Here is a 17,500-nt window from a genome sequence, read left to right on the forward strand (position 1 = left end):
AGCCTAAATACCTTTGTGGATCTGGGCCATAACTCTTTTGCTTTCAAAGAACCTATGTCTCGAGCCAGATTTTAATACTAATTTAAAAGTTAAACATGAAAAACCAGTTTCCAAGCACTTTTTTCTCAAAAAACTTCAGGCAGAGTGTGTGCTTGAATTCCCTCTGAGTTGACAAAGCTTTCAAATTACTTCTAAGAGGATGTCTCCATAATCCACCACCGACTGGAAAGGAGAGTGGTAGACAAGCCCAAGGACGCAAAAGAGAAATAAGATTGACACAGTTAAATTGTTCTATTCCCCTCCATAGTTTCTTTAGTTCGCTCCATGTCCCAATTTTAGGCCGTGATCCTAAAAACATACATCTGGTCAACTTTGAGCATGTGCCTAAGCATTTCCAGGATCAGGGCCTTGATTAAAACTGCAAGTCCAAAAACTTAGATTCAGATTGACTGTACTTTTTCAGATGGTAAAACCTTTGGAACTTTGTGGAAAAACTGATGGTTCAAACCAGCTAATATATAGTTATTGAAGAGAACAATTAATTTTCAATTAAATATCTTGCTACAAAGTATAGTGTCACTCACTTCAGTGAGACTACTTGCTTGAGTAAGCTGTTCCTAAAGCTGCTATAGAGATAATTAGGGGCTTCAAGTTTTGATGTTAATATCAAACTAAGATTCCATTTTGCCAAACAGATTGAAACTAAAATGAGGATGATGCAATGTATCAGATATATAGGTATACGAGTCTGTTTTATTACTGTAATTCATATGTCTACATTTTTCACATCATCCCAAATAGAATCCTAGTCCTGTAATGCTTGTTGAAAATTGGTAGAAATGTGTGTGATAGCTTTAGAATGACTCTCCTCAATTTGCATAGCAATACACAACTGGATTCATGACTAAAAAACTATACTTTGTCAGTGTTTAATATTAGTGGAGTATATAATTGTCCTGAATTCAGTTGCTATATCCTCTGAGTTATTGAAATGAACTGATACTTGTGGAATTCTGGTTTCTGAATGAAATGTTTATTTTTCTGAGGTGATTATAATGTGAGGTACTCCTCTGTTATGGAGCTATCTAGTAATAGCTAGATAGCTGTAGGCCATTGAAATTTTTAAGTTGTGGAACAATGTTTGTAACTTTGTATAGGAAAAGTATATGGATTTCATAGTCGTCATAATATTTCTGTTTCTCAGACTGATTTAAAAGTGTAAATGTAGTAAAAATAATGGATTTCTGTATTTTTGGGGGAATTTTGCGTAGACCTTCTGTGTACTCAAAAAAGCTTACTATTGCAGTGGGCAGGGCAAAACTATACAGACCCAGACAGCTTTAACAGATCCAACACACTAACAGAGAACCAGATGCTTGCTGCAGTATGTCTGCTTGCTTTAATTTAAAATTTACTGTTACTGGAGCCATGCATTGAATGGCATTTGTGATTTTAGAGACCATCACACTAAGATTGTATCTGTCATCTGTGGATATAATTGGCAGTATTATAGTAAGTTATCATACTAACCTACCATACTAATAATTTGAAAGAGAAACTATTTACCTTTAAAATGTTTGTGCTAAAAATCAACTATGTTTTATGGAGCATAATGATCACAGTATAAACATGTGTTCCAAATAGTATCTGAATCAAATCTGGTACTCCTCCACTTACTAACTATAAAACTTGTAACCTTTTTTAGGAGACTGGGAAACCCATTCATCCACTATGTGGAAACCCCCTTCCCCCCACCACCATCACCAACTTCTGTCGACTTTACTCATCATGCGGCCCTTTTGATTGGACAGTCCAGTTAAAATGTTGTCCCAGGGTCTAGGTAGCAAAGAGCCTAAGGAAAACATATACACTATTCTGGAAGATCTATTTTCTTCCATTATATCCTTCTTTCCAACATGCCTTAAGTTACTCTTGAAGCTATTAAAGTAATTTGATTTTCACTCTCTAAACTTGCAGTTGAATGGTTTACAGCAGTGAACTCGAGACTAGTCATATGCATCACCCACTCATTCTTCACCCTCTTGCATTCTTTTGTACACATGAATTTTCTCACATTGTTTATTCATTCCAGTATGCTCTTGCACATCTACTGTTCACTTAAGCTTTTGATTTGTTTTTATTTAGTATGTTAAGAATATTTAAACTGGTATATATTTACCCATAAAGATGAAAATGTAAGGAAGGGGCTTTGGGGTACGCTCACCACAAGTCAATGACTAAACAATTGTAGGAAATGAATTGACAGGTCCACATTACTTAGAATAGGTTTTTTATTTGGAAATAAAGATTAGAGAAAAATAGATTAAATGACATTATGGCACTTCATTTTAAAAATATTTTAAAATAAAATGCCTAAGATAATATAGATAACGTTGTGTATTTTAGCCATTTATCATGTATCTTAATGTGCACTTTCTGGAAGGAATGTGGTATTTCTTTTTGCTAATGTAGAGAAGAGGATGATTTGGCAATTGAGTAATGTATTTGGCAACATTAGTAACCTATATTTGTGAGGAAGACAAAACTCTCTTCTTCAAGTGCTTGCTCATGTCCATTCCGTTCTAGGTGTGCGCATGCCCACATGCACAGTCATTGGAGATTTAGCCTTAGCGGTATTTGTAGGTCCAGCTGTGGTGCCCCCCTTGAGTGCAATGCTTATGCATTGGTATATCAGGCGCCACCAACCCTATGAACTCTCAGTTCCTACTTACCTCCCATGATGGTTAGTTGGAGCACCTTTCCTTGCATAGCAAGGGCTAGCGGTTTTGTCTCTTCTGACTTTGAGCCTTAGGGTCTTGTAAATAGTGGTTTATAGTAGTCAGTGTTAAGTAGGTGTTAAGTGTAGTTAGGAGTCAGAAGGTAAGAGTCCCAGTGGGGACTTTGCCCTAGGTGGGGCATGCCCTGGTCTCCGGGGTTTAAGCCCTGTGTAGACTGTAATAGGCCTATGCCTGTAAGTGACCCCCACAGCAGCTGCCTCCGGCACAGAAAGGCAATTCAGCCCTCCGCCAAGACTCCACCGGTGTGAATGGGCACCTGAGGCCGTATCAGCATCTATGGCGCCGCCTTGGCAGCATGGCCAGTGGCCAGCACAGTGGCCTTATTGGAGTGCATGGGACATGCTGGTGATGATGATGCCCCTTTCACACCACTCATCTGCCGCTGCCTCGGAGCAACAACTGGCGGTACCGGGCTCCATGCATGAGACCCGCTCAGAGGTCGGGCCAGAGGAGACAGAACCCACCCCAAAAATCCCCTACCCCATGAGGGATGATGACCCAGAGCCTACCCCAGCGGTACAGTCGTTGTTCTCATCCTTGGATGAGGCGGTCATGGGACCCTCAAGGGGCCAGCCGGCTGGATGATTTTAAGGAACACCAGGCCCTGCTTCAACGGTGGCCAAGAACTTGGGCCTAGAGGTGGAGAGGATGGGGGAGGAGATGGCAGAGCGAGCGGACATCTTGTTCAATATCTTCTCTGCCTCTACTCCGGCACGTGTTGCACTACCAGTGCATGACGGTCCTGAAAATTGTCAAGGCCCTCTGGAAAACCCCATCATCCATCCCTCCCACCTCCAAAAGGGCCAAAAAGAAGTACTTTGTCCTGGCCAAAGGTTCAAGTACCTTTATACCCACCCACCTCCAGGTTCGCTGGTTGTCTCCGTGGCCAGTGAAAAGGACAAGTAGGGGCAAACTAGTTCAACTCCCAAAAATAAAGAGGCCAAAAGACTGGACCTTTTGGGGAGAAAAATTTATTCAACAAACAGCCTGCAATTCCGGGTGGTGAACCATCAGGCCCTCTTAGGCAGGTACAATTTTAACTTATGGGACTCTCTCCCGTAAGTTCAAGGAGTTCCTCCCTCAGGGTCTGGTCCAAGAATTCGGCACCCTGGTGGAGGAGGGCACTGAGGTGCTTTCTCCAGATGGCATGGGACACAGTGGCTAGGGTAGTCATGGCAGCGGTGGTCATGAGGCACAGCTCCTGGCTTCAGACCGCCGGCCTGTCTCAAGAGATGCAGACCTCTATCCAGGACCTCCCATTCAATGGGAACAGTCTCTTTTCAGAGTAGACTGATGTGAGGTTGCATGGGTTAAAAAGTTCACCTTGGTGCAACAGAGGCTGGTCCTGGCAGAAGTCACCAGACTTGGAGACCTCCTGGACTACGACCGGGGAGACGGGCTGGCTGGCTCCCCTGACGCTCGCTCAGCTCATGGAGTTCTCCAGACCTCGTACTCCCCCGCGTATACTTCAGGAGGTGAGGGCTGCTTTACTGCCCACTGCTCGGGCATATCTTGACCGGGTCCTGCGGGAGGGCACCCCCAGCCCACCCTACACCCCGGGCCCTCCGGACCTTCTCATCAGGCCCCTGCCCTGTGTCCCCACCTGACCATTCCACCCCTTCACTGTGAGCTGGCTGCACAACTTGCAGCCAGCCTGTTTCCGGACTGTGCCGAGGAAACATCTGTATATGCTCAACACCCTTCATGTCCTCACCCTTGTGTTCCACCCCAACATGAAGTGGGGGACCTCCTACCACCTCTGGAGGGTGAGGAACCCCGGTGGGCTAGCCTATATCCCACTGTGGTCCCGAAGCCCACTGGGTATATTAGTTGGCGGCTCCTTCATAGAGCCGTGAGCACAAGCATGTTCTTGGTGCAGTTCACTCCTGTCCCGGATACCTGCCTTTTCTGCAGCGTGAGGGAGACCTGGCGCATGTGTATCTGGAGTGCGCCAGGTTGCAGCCCCTCTTCCGTCTCCTCTTAGATATCCTGTTACACTTTTGGCTGCATTTTTCCCCTCACCTCCTTATCTATGCACTCCCTATCCGTGTTCCCACAAAGTCACAGGACCTCTTTGTCAACCTCCTAACACTGGCCAAATTGGCCATCTAGACCAGAGAGAGGAGGTTGGCTGACGGGGTTTACTGCGACTGCAGGGCCTATTTCTGATCCTCCATCCGCTCACACATCCTGGCAGAGTTCCTCTGGGCAGTGTCTGCTGACTCCCTTGATACCTTCAGTGAGCAGTGGGCGAAGTCCAGGGTTCTCTGCTCAGTGTCCCTATCAGGTTCCCTTCGCTTAGCCCTGTGACCTCACTCCTGTCCCTGTTATAGCTTTAGTTGTCCCACGTACTTAATTGAGATCCCGGACCTTGTGGGTCCTCCCCTTAGGCTGGGGGAGGTCCTTTCTGCCCACCCACTTCCTGGATCCCAACAGGACCAGGAATGTCTTGGCACATCACCTCAACAGGACTTGCTCATCTCTTCATGAGTGGTTGCTCCATCTGGAGGCGGTCAGCATAATTTCCCAGAGGTGAGGGACTCCAAGCAGAACTGGTATTCTGTTCGATCCGGGGGATGGACAGGGCTTCCCTGTCAGACGTCTTTCTCATTCCTTGTTCAGGGGCACTGATGTATGCCTTTTGGCCAGTGCTGATGATTCATAGGGTCCTTCTGAAGATCGAGCAAGACAGGGCAAGAATTATCCTAATAGCCCCCACGTGGCCTTGCCAGCACTGGTTCGGCACCGTTGCTGAGTCTTTCAGTAGCCGCCCCACTGCATCTGGCCAGATCTGCTGTCCCAGAACCACGGCAGCCTTTTGGTGGTGCTGCACTTGATGGCTTGACTACTGCATGGCTAAGCCGGACCAACAAGCATGCTCTTCCCTTGTTCAGCAGGTCTTGCTGGGTAACAGGAAACCCTCCACCAGAGTGACTTACCTGTCCAAATGGAAAAAGTTCACGTGCTGGGCCTCAGAATGGCATATTCGGGCCGAGCAAGTCCCACTGTAGGAGATCCTGGATTATCTGCTGCACTTCAAACTCCAAGGTTTGTCCCTGTCATTGATCAAGGTCCAACTGGCTGCTATCTCGGCTTTCCATCCTCTGTTGCAAGGCAGGTCAATCTTCACTGGCCTTCTACGTAGACAGAATAAAGCTGTTCCATAAGTCAACACAATTGTTCTTTGTGGTGACAGACAGAATGAAAGGTCACCCAGTGTCTGCTCAGAGGATTTCATCCTGGATCACAGCCTGCATCTGCTACTGCTATGAGCTGGCGAAGGTGCCTCCGCCAGCGCTCCTGACAGCACACTTGACTAGGGCACAAGCGTTGTCAGCACCCTTCCTGGCACAAGTACCAATCCAAGAGATCTGTAGAGTTGCTACCTGGTTGTCTGTCCACACATTCACGTCTCATTATGCGCTTACCCAGCAAGCTCAAGACGATGAACTCCGAGCCCACCTCCATGGATACTGCTTGTGAGTCACCTAGAATGGAATCGACATGAGCAAGCACATGAAGAAGAAAAATGGTTACCTATGTTTCGTAACTGTTCTTTGAGATGCGTTACTCATGTCCGTTCCATTCCATTACCCGCCCTCCTACCCCTCCGTCAGAGTTCCTGGCAAGAAGGAACTGAGAGAGCATAGGACCAGCGGCGCCGGATATACTGACGTATGAGTGCAACACTCAAAAGGGTGCCACAGCTGGCCCTACAGATACCGTTAAGGCAAAAATCTCCGACGACTGCACATGTGGGTGCATGTACACCTAGAATGGAATGGGCGTGAGCAACACATCTCGAAGAACAACAGTTACAAAAAGGTAGGTAACCGTTTTTTCTATTCTAAAATGTTTAAGATGATGTTTCCTGCAAGCATTCATCCGCGTGAATAGTTCCATTTAATTCAATGGGAGTTCTCATGTGCCTAAAGTTACTCACTGGGCAAGTGTTTGCAGAAGCAGGGGCATACTTTGCTGTGAAATATGTATATTTTTTGTTATTACTCTGTTATGTGTTTATATTAAGAATAAGAAATAAAGAGCAGATTCTGTCCCCCATGCCAGTCTTAAATCAGGCTTGGCTCAGTGGAGTCCCCTGGAGTGGGAGGAAGGAATCCTCCATGCCATACTCTGTGGCTGCAATAGCATCCACAACACTTGAAGCACATTTCCGTGAAGAGAAATGGCTCTGAAATCCACAGAGCTGTGTATCTGTTAGTATTTCTCTCACTCCCGTGCTTTCCTTTTATGCTGGGTCAGTGATAAAGAGCTGAGCTTGTTGGCATGCAGAAGTCAAGGGCTCCCCTGCACGTAGTCCCAGAATCCTGCCACCCTATCCCCAATGCAGCAGAATCATATTGATCTGCTTTGGATAGGGCCTCTCAGTGGTGGAAAGGTGGGAGAGTTAGCCCTGTGGTAGTGGCTAAATGAGTTTTATAAATTATAAATCACATTTGGCCCATAAAAGAATGTTGTGTGGCGTTCGTGAATGTTTGTTACATGTTTGTGCAGACCTTGTGCACTGCCTCAGACATGTAGTAGGGACCTTGCACTGAATGGAAAAATAATTATTAAAAATCTCTTTTCAGGATAATATAACTTCAATTTGGATTAAAAATGAAACAGTTGTTTGAACAGGACCCTTACTCGATTAGGTTGTAATAGATTCCATACAGGGGAACTATGCAAGGTCTCGGGCACCACATAAGATATTCATTAAAGGTTTGTCACATTTATGTGGTATACAGGACCTTGTGTGGTCCCTCTGCACTCAGATCAGTTTCACTCAAATTGCATACACACTCTTCCTGTTGGTATGCATACTTCCACCTTTTCATGTTCTCTGTATGTATAAATATCTCCTGTCTGTGTGTTCCATTCTGTGCATCCAAAGAAGTGAGCTGTAGCTCACGAAAGCTTATGCTGAAATAAATTTGTTAGTCTATAAGGTGCCACAAGTACTTCTGTTCTTTTTGCATACACAATGTATTTTAAGAAGGCTTCTTTATCTAAAGAGTGTTTTGTGCATATAAGACTTCCAGAGCTATACACAGTAAATGTATTTGTACAAAATAAAGATAAGAGGTATTTGTAGGTTACAAATACTAGCAATATTGCAAATACTAATACCCCACACGCTCTCTTTGTGAAGCACATTTTAAAAAAATACTGAAGCATTTTGGATGAACATCTGAATTTCCAATTTGTTGATTGATATTAAAAGGACATTGTCAAATTTAGTCTCCTGAATTGAGTTTTGGAAAATAATTCAAATAAAAAAGGACAAGTAATGCATCCCAAAATGTATTTAGCTTATTTAATTTCACAGTTGTAGTTTAGTAATATTGGTTATAATAATTAATGTGTTAATAAATATACTGTAGTATATTTTACAAAAGTAATAAAGTATTACTTATGATTCCTCATTACTGGCCTATATTATTAAATCTGTTAAAGGGGAGACTGCCACTTTTGTATGAATTCCAAAAATTAGAGGTTCTACCGTACCTCAAAAGTTGTATCTTATAGTAGTTAATGTTCGCCAATTTTAAAATAAATGTTATGTTATGGCCAAGGACCATTACAAAAGCATCAACTAATTCCCGCTGTGTAAAATACAGTAATTTCTTGGCATTAGATGTTTGAATAATGTCTTTTACTGGCAACAAACATTGCACTGAGTCTGACATGTGGTGCAAAGAAGATTTTTAACAGCAGTTGTCACTAAATGTGATCAAAACTATTTTTCTGGGTTTTTTTAAATTTTGCTATTTGCAGTCAGAATCTAGTCTCAAGAAATTGTGTAATATTGTTAACAGCAGAACATCTTACTGTAATAAATTATTTTAGATGTTCTGAAAATAGCAAATAAAATACTGTACACCAACAGCAAGTCTCAGAAAATAATGTAATTTAATTTTACTATTTCTTTTACATACTACATTCTTGTAACTGTTACAGCAGAACAGTCATCTAGAATGAATTTGTCCAAGTAATTGCCCTTATTGTTGCTGAGGTGCCTCGTGAATACCAAAGGCTCTTTCCTTGGCCCAGCAGCAGGATGGGAGAACTTGGTTAAGTGAGGGATTTGTAGAGAATGTGTGTGGAAAGCAGATGCCAGATCTGATTAAACAGATCATCCAAGTTAACCCATCCACTCTCAGTAGGATGTCACCCTCTGGGAGGAGATAAAAAAAAGACAACTCAATTGGGTATTTTGAAATGTCAAACAATTTTAAATAAAAATATAGAATTTTTAATTCAACCATATTGCTTAATGTGGTAAAGAAGTCTCACTTGGAAAGAATTCTTGGTGCATATGTTCATTGACTAGTGAAAAGCAAGAGTTTCAAACCTATATAAAGACCAATCAGATTTCAGGTGTCATTCAATCCTTTTTTGTATCTCTTCTAGAACCTTAGCAGCACTGAGAGTTGAGAATCCTCACTTCTTGGTGTAATGCTCCTGGTATAGTCTTCATGTATGTGAGATTCTAAGGCATGTCTACAATGCAGCAGGGAGGTGTGATTCCCAACAAGAGGTAGATAGACTCTCACTGGCTGGAGTTGAGCTAGTGTGCCAGTGCGGATGTTGCAGAACGGCTGGTGGCTCAGGCTAGCTGTCCAAGTCCAAGCCTGCTCAACTCCCTGGGTCTGAGCTTGGGCTGGTAGCATGAGCCACTGCCAGTTCTACAACCTCCACACAGCTATTTTAGTGTGCTACCTCAAGCTGAGCTAGCACGAGTCTGTCTACCCGCACTAGGAATCACACCTCCCAGCTGCAGTGTGAATAGAGCCTTTCTGACACAGGAATGAGTGCTTAATCTCATTTAGTTTTCATGAACTGATTTGTTTTGTTTTGTATTTGTGAACATGGTTGATATTGAAAAGAGCACATTTAAATAAAAATCCAGTACTGTAGATGTAAGGATTCTTAAATGTTTGGAAAACTTCCAAATAAACTTCCCCATAGTTCTAATAGTTCTGCAGATGTGTTTTTTAAAAATGGATTTAAGAAAGGAAAAATTATCCAGATGTGACTAGTACGTCTGATGTCCTTTGACCTTCACATTTTGATCAGCAGATGCTCACCTGGGACATTGAGCTAGTTGGCCTACACTTCCCTCCTCATGCAGATTCAGAGGAGGAATGTAAACAAGAGCAGGCTGTATTTTTGGAATTTTCTTGGCTCTTTCACAAGTCATCTAGCTCTTGCTTCCTCTAAGGTCACATCAGTTAACATTTCCTGCTTTAATACCCATTGTCTTTAATTTTAACAATTTAATGCAGTCATAGTCTAAGCTGTAGGAAAAAAATATTTTAAATTATTGCTTAAGCTAAGATTTGGGTAGTATAGGGGTATAAGTACCATTGAGATCAACATTCAGCCATGACATATCAGCATCTGGGATTTTTATCTGCTTCAACATGTAGGTCTCTGTGCTTTTGATGGTTCAGTACCTGCACTGGTGCTCTGGCATATTTGTTTTGGTGTTTAAGTGATGAGATGCCTATGTTGTCAATGCTTCAGTACCTGTGTTTGTTGGTGCTCAGCCCTTGCTTTGGTGTGTCAGCATCACTATATTTTTAGAGTTCCAGCACAAGTGGTTGTGGTACTTCAGCTCCTGTGTCGTGCTGCTCCCTGACGGAAGGAAATAGTATGACTGGATATTCCCATCTCTGGGCTGAATATCTGGTACATCAGGTAGTTTGAATATATATTTCTGTGGCAAAGCAGTATTTATATTCCAGATAATTTTTGTACTATCTTTCAATCATTCTGAAACCTACAAATATCAATTCTTCTCATCAGTCTGTGTTACTGAAAATAACCTCACTGACTGAAACATTGATTTTTTTCCCTCAGGGATTGTAACATGGGCATTTGAGCTAATTTTTTTTTTAATTGATGTGCATCCCCGGCAACCCTGTCAATGAGATTGCACAGAATATAAATCAGCATGGAATGTGGCCACTTAAATTTTAAATGATGGCCTTGGATAGTAATTAACATTACAAAATAAGTGCACATTTGGCATATTTGAGTGAAACCATTCAGCTCTGATCTGACATGCAGTGGAAAGTGGAAATCTCACTTTGTGGATAAACGGATTCACTAATCGGAGCGAGAACATGTAAATTACTTTCATCATTCAGCATTTACCGAATAAGTGGTCCTTTTCATTGTGAAATATTTGTATTCTCCTACTAACAGGAAAGGTTTTTTAGTATAGATGCTGCTTACCACTAAAGAAAAGTAAAAATAAATAAATAAATAAAAATAAAAAATAAAAAAAATGTAATGTTGATATCCCATTTAGATCCCCGCTGGGTTGCTGATTTAATACTGAAATCAGGCCTACTGTCTCACTACTACATGGATATATGCATTAGGAAAGGTATTTTCAGGTGGCAGATTAATTTTAAAAGTACTTATATTTTAATTTAATAAAAGCAAATCAGTGTTCTGATATTATGATCACTTCTTTTCAGAGACTTTTATAGATCTATTTCCTCAATTATTCTAATATGTGCTCTAGTGTTTCTTGTACTAACAGATCTTTATTATACTTGGTCAGGGCTAGATCTACCATAAGGGATAAAAATAACAAAGGCAGTAAAACTTCACTAATTTTACTAATCACTCATAGTGTTACAGGTGACTGTGAGCTAGAAGTGGATCAACTTTTGCTATTTTAATAAATATTTCATATTTTCAAATTATAGAAATAAATGCCCCTTAACCAGTTTGAGAAGTAATGCTTCTGTTTGCAGGCATGTAGCAGTTTAGATCAATTCTGCAGCTGTAGCATGAATTAGGGAAGGAGGATAGTCTTGTGGTTAAGGCAGCTGGAATCAACTCCCAGTGATGTCACAGGCTTCTTATGTGACTTTGGGCAAGTCGATTAATCTGTCTGTTCCTGAGCTTTAATGGGGATCTATATTCCTTTTCTCCCACTGATATTTGTGGAGCAGGTGACAGTTTTTTACTGAGTATATATACAGTGCCTAGCACAGTGGGGTCCTGATCCCACATTTGGGACCTTTAGACACTACTATGAAGTTTATAATGATGAAGTGTATATTTTTAACAAAAGCAGCCCTCAGGAAAATTGTGCACCTTACTAGATAACTAATTTAAACTTGTAGGGTCAGATCCCGGGAGTACAGCTAAAATGTACAGAACCGAAGTCAAGGGGTATGTTTTGAGTTGGGTTAAAGCTTTCATTTGTACTGCCCTGATCTTTGTGGTGGTGTGCATATTTTTTCTTTCTTGTGGTCTGTTAGACTGAATGCTACTCTGATCATTTTAGGGGGTGAAAATCTAACCCAGGATCCAGACCATGCCCTCTTTTCATTAACCACGTTCTGTAGCTTTAGGTCTATGGGCTATAGCTTCCTTTTCCCACTATGCTGGTAGCAGGGAGTGTGTATGGAATTTGAGTACCCAGGTCATCTGCACACCATTACAGGATCATCCTTCACTGTGGTGTTCTTCCCTGGGTCACTTATACTCGCAGCCAAAATGACATTAGTACAGAGCAGTCAGATTACATCCAAAGATGTGCTGCATAATTTGAACGGGCCAAAATGTATAATCTGAAAAGCTTTTTTGTCCACCCCGCCACCCCCCAAAAAAAAAACCGCTTAATTTTTCACAAAAAGTTTTTCTTTTTCTTCTTCAAAATTTTCATGTTTTCAAGAAATTTTCCACAAAACTTTACAAAATTTTTTTACTGAAATCATTTAGAACATTTATCTTATTTTTAGTTATCTGATTTTTTTGTTTGCTAAAACCACTGTTTACTTACTGAAAACCAGGTTTTCAGAAAACAAAACTCCACCAAAAGAACCCCAGAAGAACAGCTGAAAAATGGGAAATTTTTCAAAAAGTTGTTTTCCTGGGTTTTGAACCAGTTAGCCCCATAATCTTCTTCCAAATAATTATCATCAGGAAAATCTGTCCATCTCATTTCTCAGCTATGTATTGAACAGGTGACTGACTGTAGATGATATTGTTTTTAAAACAGCTTCAGGCTCTTCTTCAAATATGGTCAAAACTGCCTCCTAGAGAAGCATTAGAATTGCTGGATTTCAATTATCCGGACCAGTATGTGAGAGAGTATGCAGTGGGCTGTTTACAGCAAATGAGGTAAGTAATGGTAATTGTTCCGCTGTAAAAGTATTATTGACGGGGGGGAGGGAATTGCATTCTACTTTTTTACAAGAGAAGAAAGGACTCAGACTCAAAAATGGTCTAAGAACACACTATTTCCCGCACAAGGATCCCCAAGTAAAATAATACATACAAACAATTAGATAAACTCTTTTAGAATGGCCCAATTATAGTCTAGTCTGGCAACCCATTAACACCTCAGTATACTGCCATTCTGGGAACAAGGTTCATGTCCTTCTCTTCCAAGAAGAGGCTGACAGTGTCCTCATCCCAAAGAAAGGAAATGTCTTTCCTCCCCACCTAGGGCATCTACACTTACTGGGGATCCATGCTGCGATCGATGCACCAGGGGTCGATTTAGCAGGTTTAGTAAAGACCTGCTAAATTGACCGCAGAGCTTTCTCCCATTGACTCAGTACTCCACCAGAATGAGAAGAGTAAGGGAAGTCAACGGGAGAGTGTCTCCCGTCAATGCAGCGTGGTGTAGACACCACAGTAAGTCAACCTAAGCTACGTCGACTCCAGCTACGTTATTCACATAGTTAGAGTTGCGCAACTTAGGTTGACTTACCCCCCGTAGTGTAGACAAGGCCTTAGTCAATGGGAGAATCACTATAATGTGGGGCCTTTGATGATGGGGAGAAGTACATGGATAGTGAAATACTGTGAGGATCACAAACCAGCTACTCTGCGTCTGAAAATAGTGGCCCAATTACTCACTGTACCATTTAATAAAAAGCTAAGATTTGATAGAGTTGTTGACTTCAGTTTCTTCACAGAGGTAGTTTCTCCTGCTTGCAGTTCTTCCTTTATAGTGTACGTTTCTGCTGTTGTAAAAATTTTGCTCCACAATAAGTTGAACTTTATCATTTGCAGAATTACTGCATTTCTCTTGTCCTTGACTCTTGAACTTTGTATGTGATGAACAGCTTTTTATTGTCAAGGCTAGGTTATTGACAAAATATTTTGACTTCTTTCAAATGTAAACAAGTAATTGCTCTGTTAACCCTGTCTCACCTAATAATGCTAAATTGGTTATCTGGAATGATTATTCTTAGTAATGTCTCCAAAGCAGCATTCCCTTCAACAGGATATAAGAACTCCGTTTCAGATTTTTTTTATATGCCTGATAAAATACCTCAAGTAAAAATGTAAAGAAAATGTAATCTAAATGGTGGTTAATAATAGAATGGATGGAAGGGACCTTAAGAGGTCATCTAGTCAATCACCCCCATGCTGAAGCAGAAGCAAGTATATCTAGACCATCCCTGACAAGTGTTTGTCTACCTGTTCTTAACAGCCTCCAATGATGGGGGTTCCACAACCTTTCTTAGTAACCTATTCTAGTTAGAAAGTTTTTCCTAATATCTAACCTAAATCTCCCTTGCTGCCAATTAACCTGATTACTTCTTGTCCTACCTTCAGTGGATATGAACAACAACTGATCACCATCCTCTTTATAACAACCCTTTACATATTTGAAGACTGTTAGGATGTCACCTCTTAGTTGTTTTTTTTCAAGGCTAAACATACCAGACAGCAGAAAAATACTTGTATTCTAGGCTTTCTTACAAAAAATAATAGTTATAAATAAAGTATTATTTTTGTTGGAATTTATGCTACAACAGATTACAATACTTTTATCCAAATTAAACCTTAAGCATTCTACTAACTGTCACGATTGAGTTTTCAGTAACTTGTAAAGTTTTAATTTTTACTTTTGTGTCTCTTTTGGGTAAAGAGTTCTATAGGCAATTCAGAAGTGTAAAATCTAGAAAGTTCAGCGGGGGAGTTCAGATATATCCTGACATCGCTTAAGCAACAAAGTTACTACATAAAAAATAGAGAATGCAAGTGTTTATTTCTCTTGGAAATAGATGGTTTCCTAGAAAGATGTATGTTATGTTTGAGAAGGAATAATTTTTTTTCAATTATACAGAACAATTAAGTTATAACAAGGGGGACCTGAAAGGTTATTTGGGTGGCTTTTTGAATGAATTATTGAATACTTTAGTTCTGGAGTTTTTTGGTTTGTTTACTTTTTTGTTTTAAATTTTGGTTGCTCTTGACATCTTTTTATGAGAGCCATTCTAAACCAACATGCCATATTTTCATTTTTAGAGCTACCTGATTGCAAAATTATCCAGGTGAAATTGGTGCTGAACCTCAAATAATTGTAGGCGGAAATTTTAATTCAGATCTTGGGTGCTGTGGTTGCATAAATATAGAGCTACCCATTTAACTTCAGATGCAGATGCAACCTTGCAGAGGGCTGGCAGAATTGTAAGGCCCCACAGAGATCTTGTAGCTCACCTTGACTGTCTCATTAGAGCCATAGGAATGACCTCAACATTTGGATAACCGTGAAGGATCAAATCCTTGGGAATGGCAGAACTGTACTTAGTGCACTTCCTTCGACCTGGGACCACTAAGAATTTATTCTTTCCCTAAAGACAAAGTTTGGCCATTTAGTCACCCTTACCTGGCATCCCTAAGTAAGCTTACTGCGTTTCACTGACCTGGATTGGGAGTTGCTGAAGTTTATTTTCTTAGGTGATTTCAATGTCCATTCCTGTCATACCTCTTGCACTACGTGAGGGGGCAGGGTGAGCCTGAGCTGTTGCCTTAGATCCATCTCCACAGTCAGAGTAATTGAAAGAGGGGCCAATGATCTGTTATGAAGCGTTGAAGGCAGTTAATCTGACTTCACACACACACTGGAAAAAATTCCTGTTGATTTCAGTAGATTTCACCCAAAGCGGTTTATGTCCCTTGATTTCCATCAGAAGTTTCTGCTCTAACCATAACGGTGTCACTCCTTATTATTCAAGGTCTTCTAGAACCTCTTTGGCAGTTTCACACTCAGCCTACATGCATTATTTTTTCTTCCTCATTTGCCGGAAAGGTGGAAACCTTTCCTGTTAGATGTGGCTCTTACCATTGTTACAGACTGTGTGTCTCAAGAATCGATCAATCTAGTTACCTGGCTGTTTACGAGATTTTATTATCTCCTTCCAGTGATGAAGAGCTCTCTCAGTATCTTCTCCAGCTTGTGCAAGTTCTGAAATATGAACCTTTTCTCGATTGTGCCCTCTCCAGATTCCTGGTAGAGAGAGCACTTGCTAATAGGAGGATTGGGCAGATGCTATTTTGGCATCTAAGGTAAGAATTTCCCCTTTTTACTAGTGTGGGTGGTGTGTATCCTCAGCAGGCAGAATAAACTCTTTCATACCAAATACACGTTCTTGAGGATTTTTAATTTTAGCTATTCCCCAGTATTATGTATTTCTTGATCTTGTGATTTCTTAACTTTGATGTTGATAATATTAAATTCTTCATAAAATGGCTGAAAAATCAGAAAATGTAATAACAGTAGCGCAATCTCCAAAACAAAAGCTACATTTAAAAAAATATTAAATTGCTCCATTTTGGAATTAATATTGTCATAATTTGGAAGTCTTATTTCTATAATTTGTTCTGCATATAAATTTAAATGCTTGTTTTGTTTGCATTGGAAATACAACATTTATACCTCACAAGTTTGAATGAATTTCACTTTTATTTGAATTCTTGTTGAGACATTAAATTTCTTTGATTCTCAGTTGCCACTTTTTGAAGGCAAGAGTAGAATGGCCTTTCTGTGAATGACAAATACCTTGTAGGAAGAGCTTTAGTTTGTCTCAAGCTTTTACCTAAAAATAAAGTAAATACAGTACTACATATATAATTTTTGTGTGGAGGATAATTAGCTTTTGTCCTAATACCTTTAAAATGGTTTGTTTTGGAGGAAGGGGGACTCCTTTGGAAAATTTCCACATTCCTCGTGAACCCTTGAGACTGCCTCCATTTTTCCTCACAATACCCCTGCCACTCTAGCATAACTCCAGCATCATTCCCTCCATAGTTTATCAGCAACATTTCTGGCCAAAGAGGTACTGAAGACTGATATAAAGGCATTCCTTCCTTCCTAGTGATTTAAAATGCCTCTGAAATATTCCTAGGCCAAAGAATGAGGAAACTCCAATAGAAATCAACTCTTCTGCTTCAAAGTCTAGCACCTAGCCATTAAACTATGCTGCTGTCCTTAGGAAAAGTGGCCCTGCATTAGGATTTTGTTTTTTTCAAATGTAGTTTTGCATTTTAGTTAAGTCAGAGTATTATGTTTTGTGTTTAATTACGGTAGTAATAAATTCCTATTGTAATAGCTTGAAGATTTCTTATCTGTAAAATGGATACAATCTATCTTTGCAACTCTGTGATTTTTTTTTTCTGTTTTCACATGATGCTTCCTGTAGGTCAGAGGTGCACATACCCGCTGTCTCAATACAGTTTGGTGTAATACTTGAAGCTTACTGCCGAGGAAGTATTGCTCACATGAAAGTGCTTTCCAAACAGGTATTGATCGTTTAAATATTTGTCTTCTCTTATTCCTGACTTGCAAGTGAAATATCTATTCCATCGATGATATGGGGTTCAGCTGCAAGCTCCTTCCGTAAGAACTGCTGTGTGTGAAAGAGAAGAAA

At 40.7% G+C, this 17,500-nt stretch overlaps 1 protein-coding gene across 12 annotated transcripts in view; it reads left to right on the forward strand.

Annotated features, from left to right (window-relative positions):
* The window catches only part of PIK3CB (phosphatidylinositol-4,5-bisphosphate 3-kinase catalytic subunit beta), a 224,566-nt gene that overhangs the window by 165,087 nt on the left and 41,979 nt on the right, over positions 1-17,500 (forward strand). For 11 of the 12 annotated variants that reach the window (XM_039488094.1, XM_039488093.1, XM_039488091.1 and 8 more), the window contains 3 exons: positions 12,832-12,953; positions 15,996-16,139; positions 17,273-17,372. In XM_039488094.1, the coding sequence (XP_039344028.1) occupies positions 12,832-12,953; positions 15,996-16,139; positions 17,273-17,372 (366 nt within the window). The remainder of the gene's footprint in view (positions 1-12,831; positions 12,954-15,995; positions 16,140-17,272; positions 17,373-17,500) is intronic. The other variant, XM_039488099.1, reaches the window with a different exon arrangement.

The sequence above is a fragment of the Mauremys reevesii genome, linkage group 9, assembly GCF_016161935.1.
Source record: "Mauremys reevesii isolate NIE-2019 linkage group 9, ASM1616193v1, whole genome shotgun sequence".
Taxonomy (NCBI): domain Eukaryota; kingdom Metazoa; phylum Chordata; order Testudines; family Geoemydidae; genus Mauremys; species Mauremys reevesii.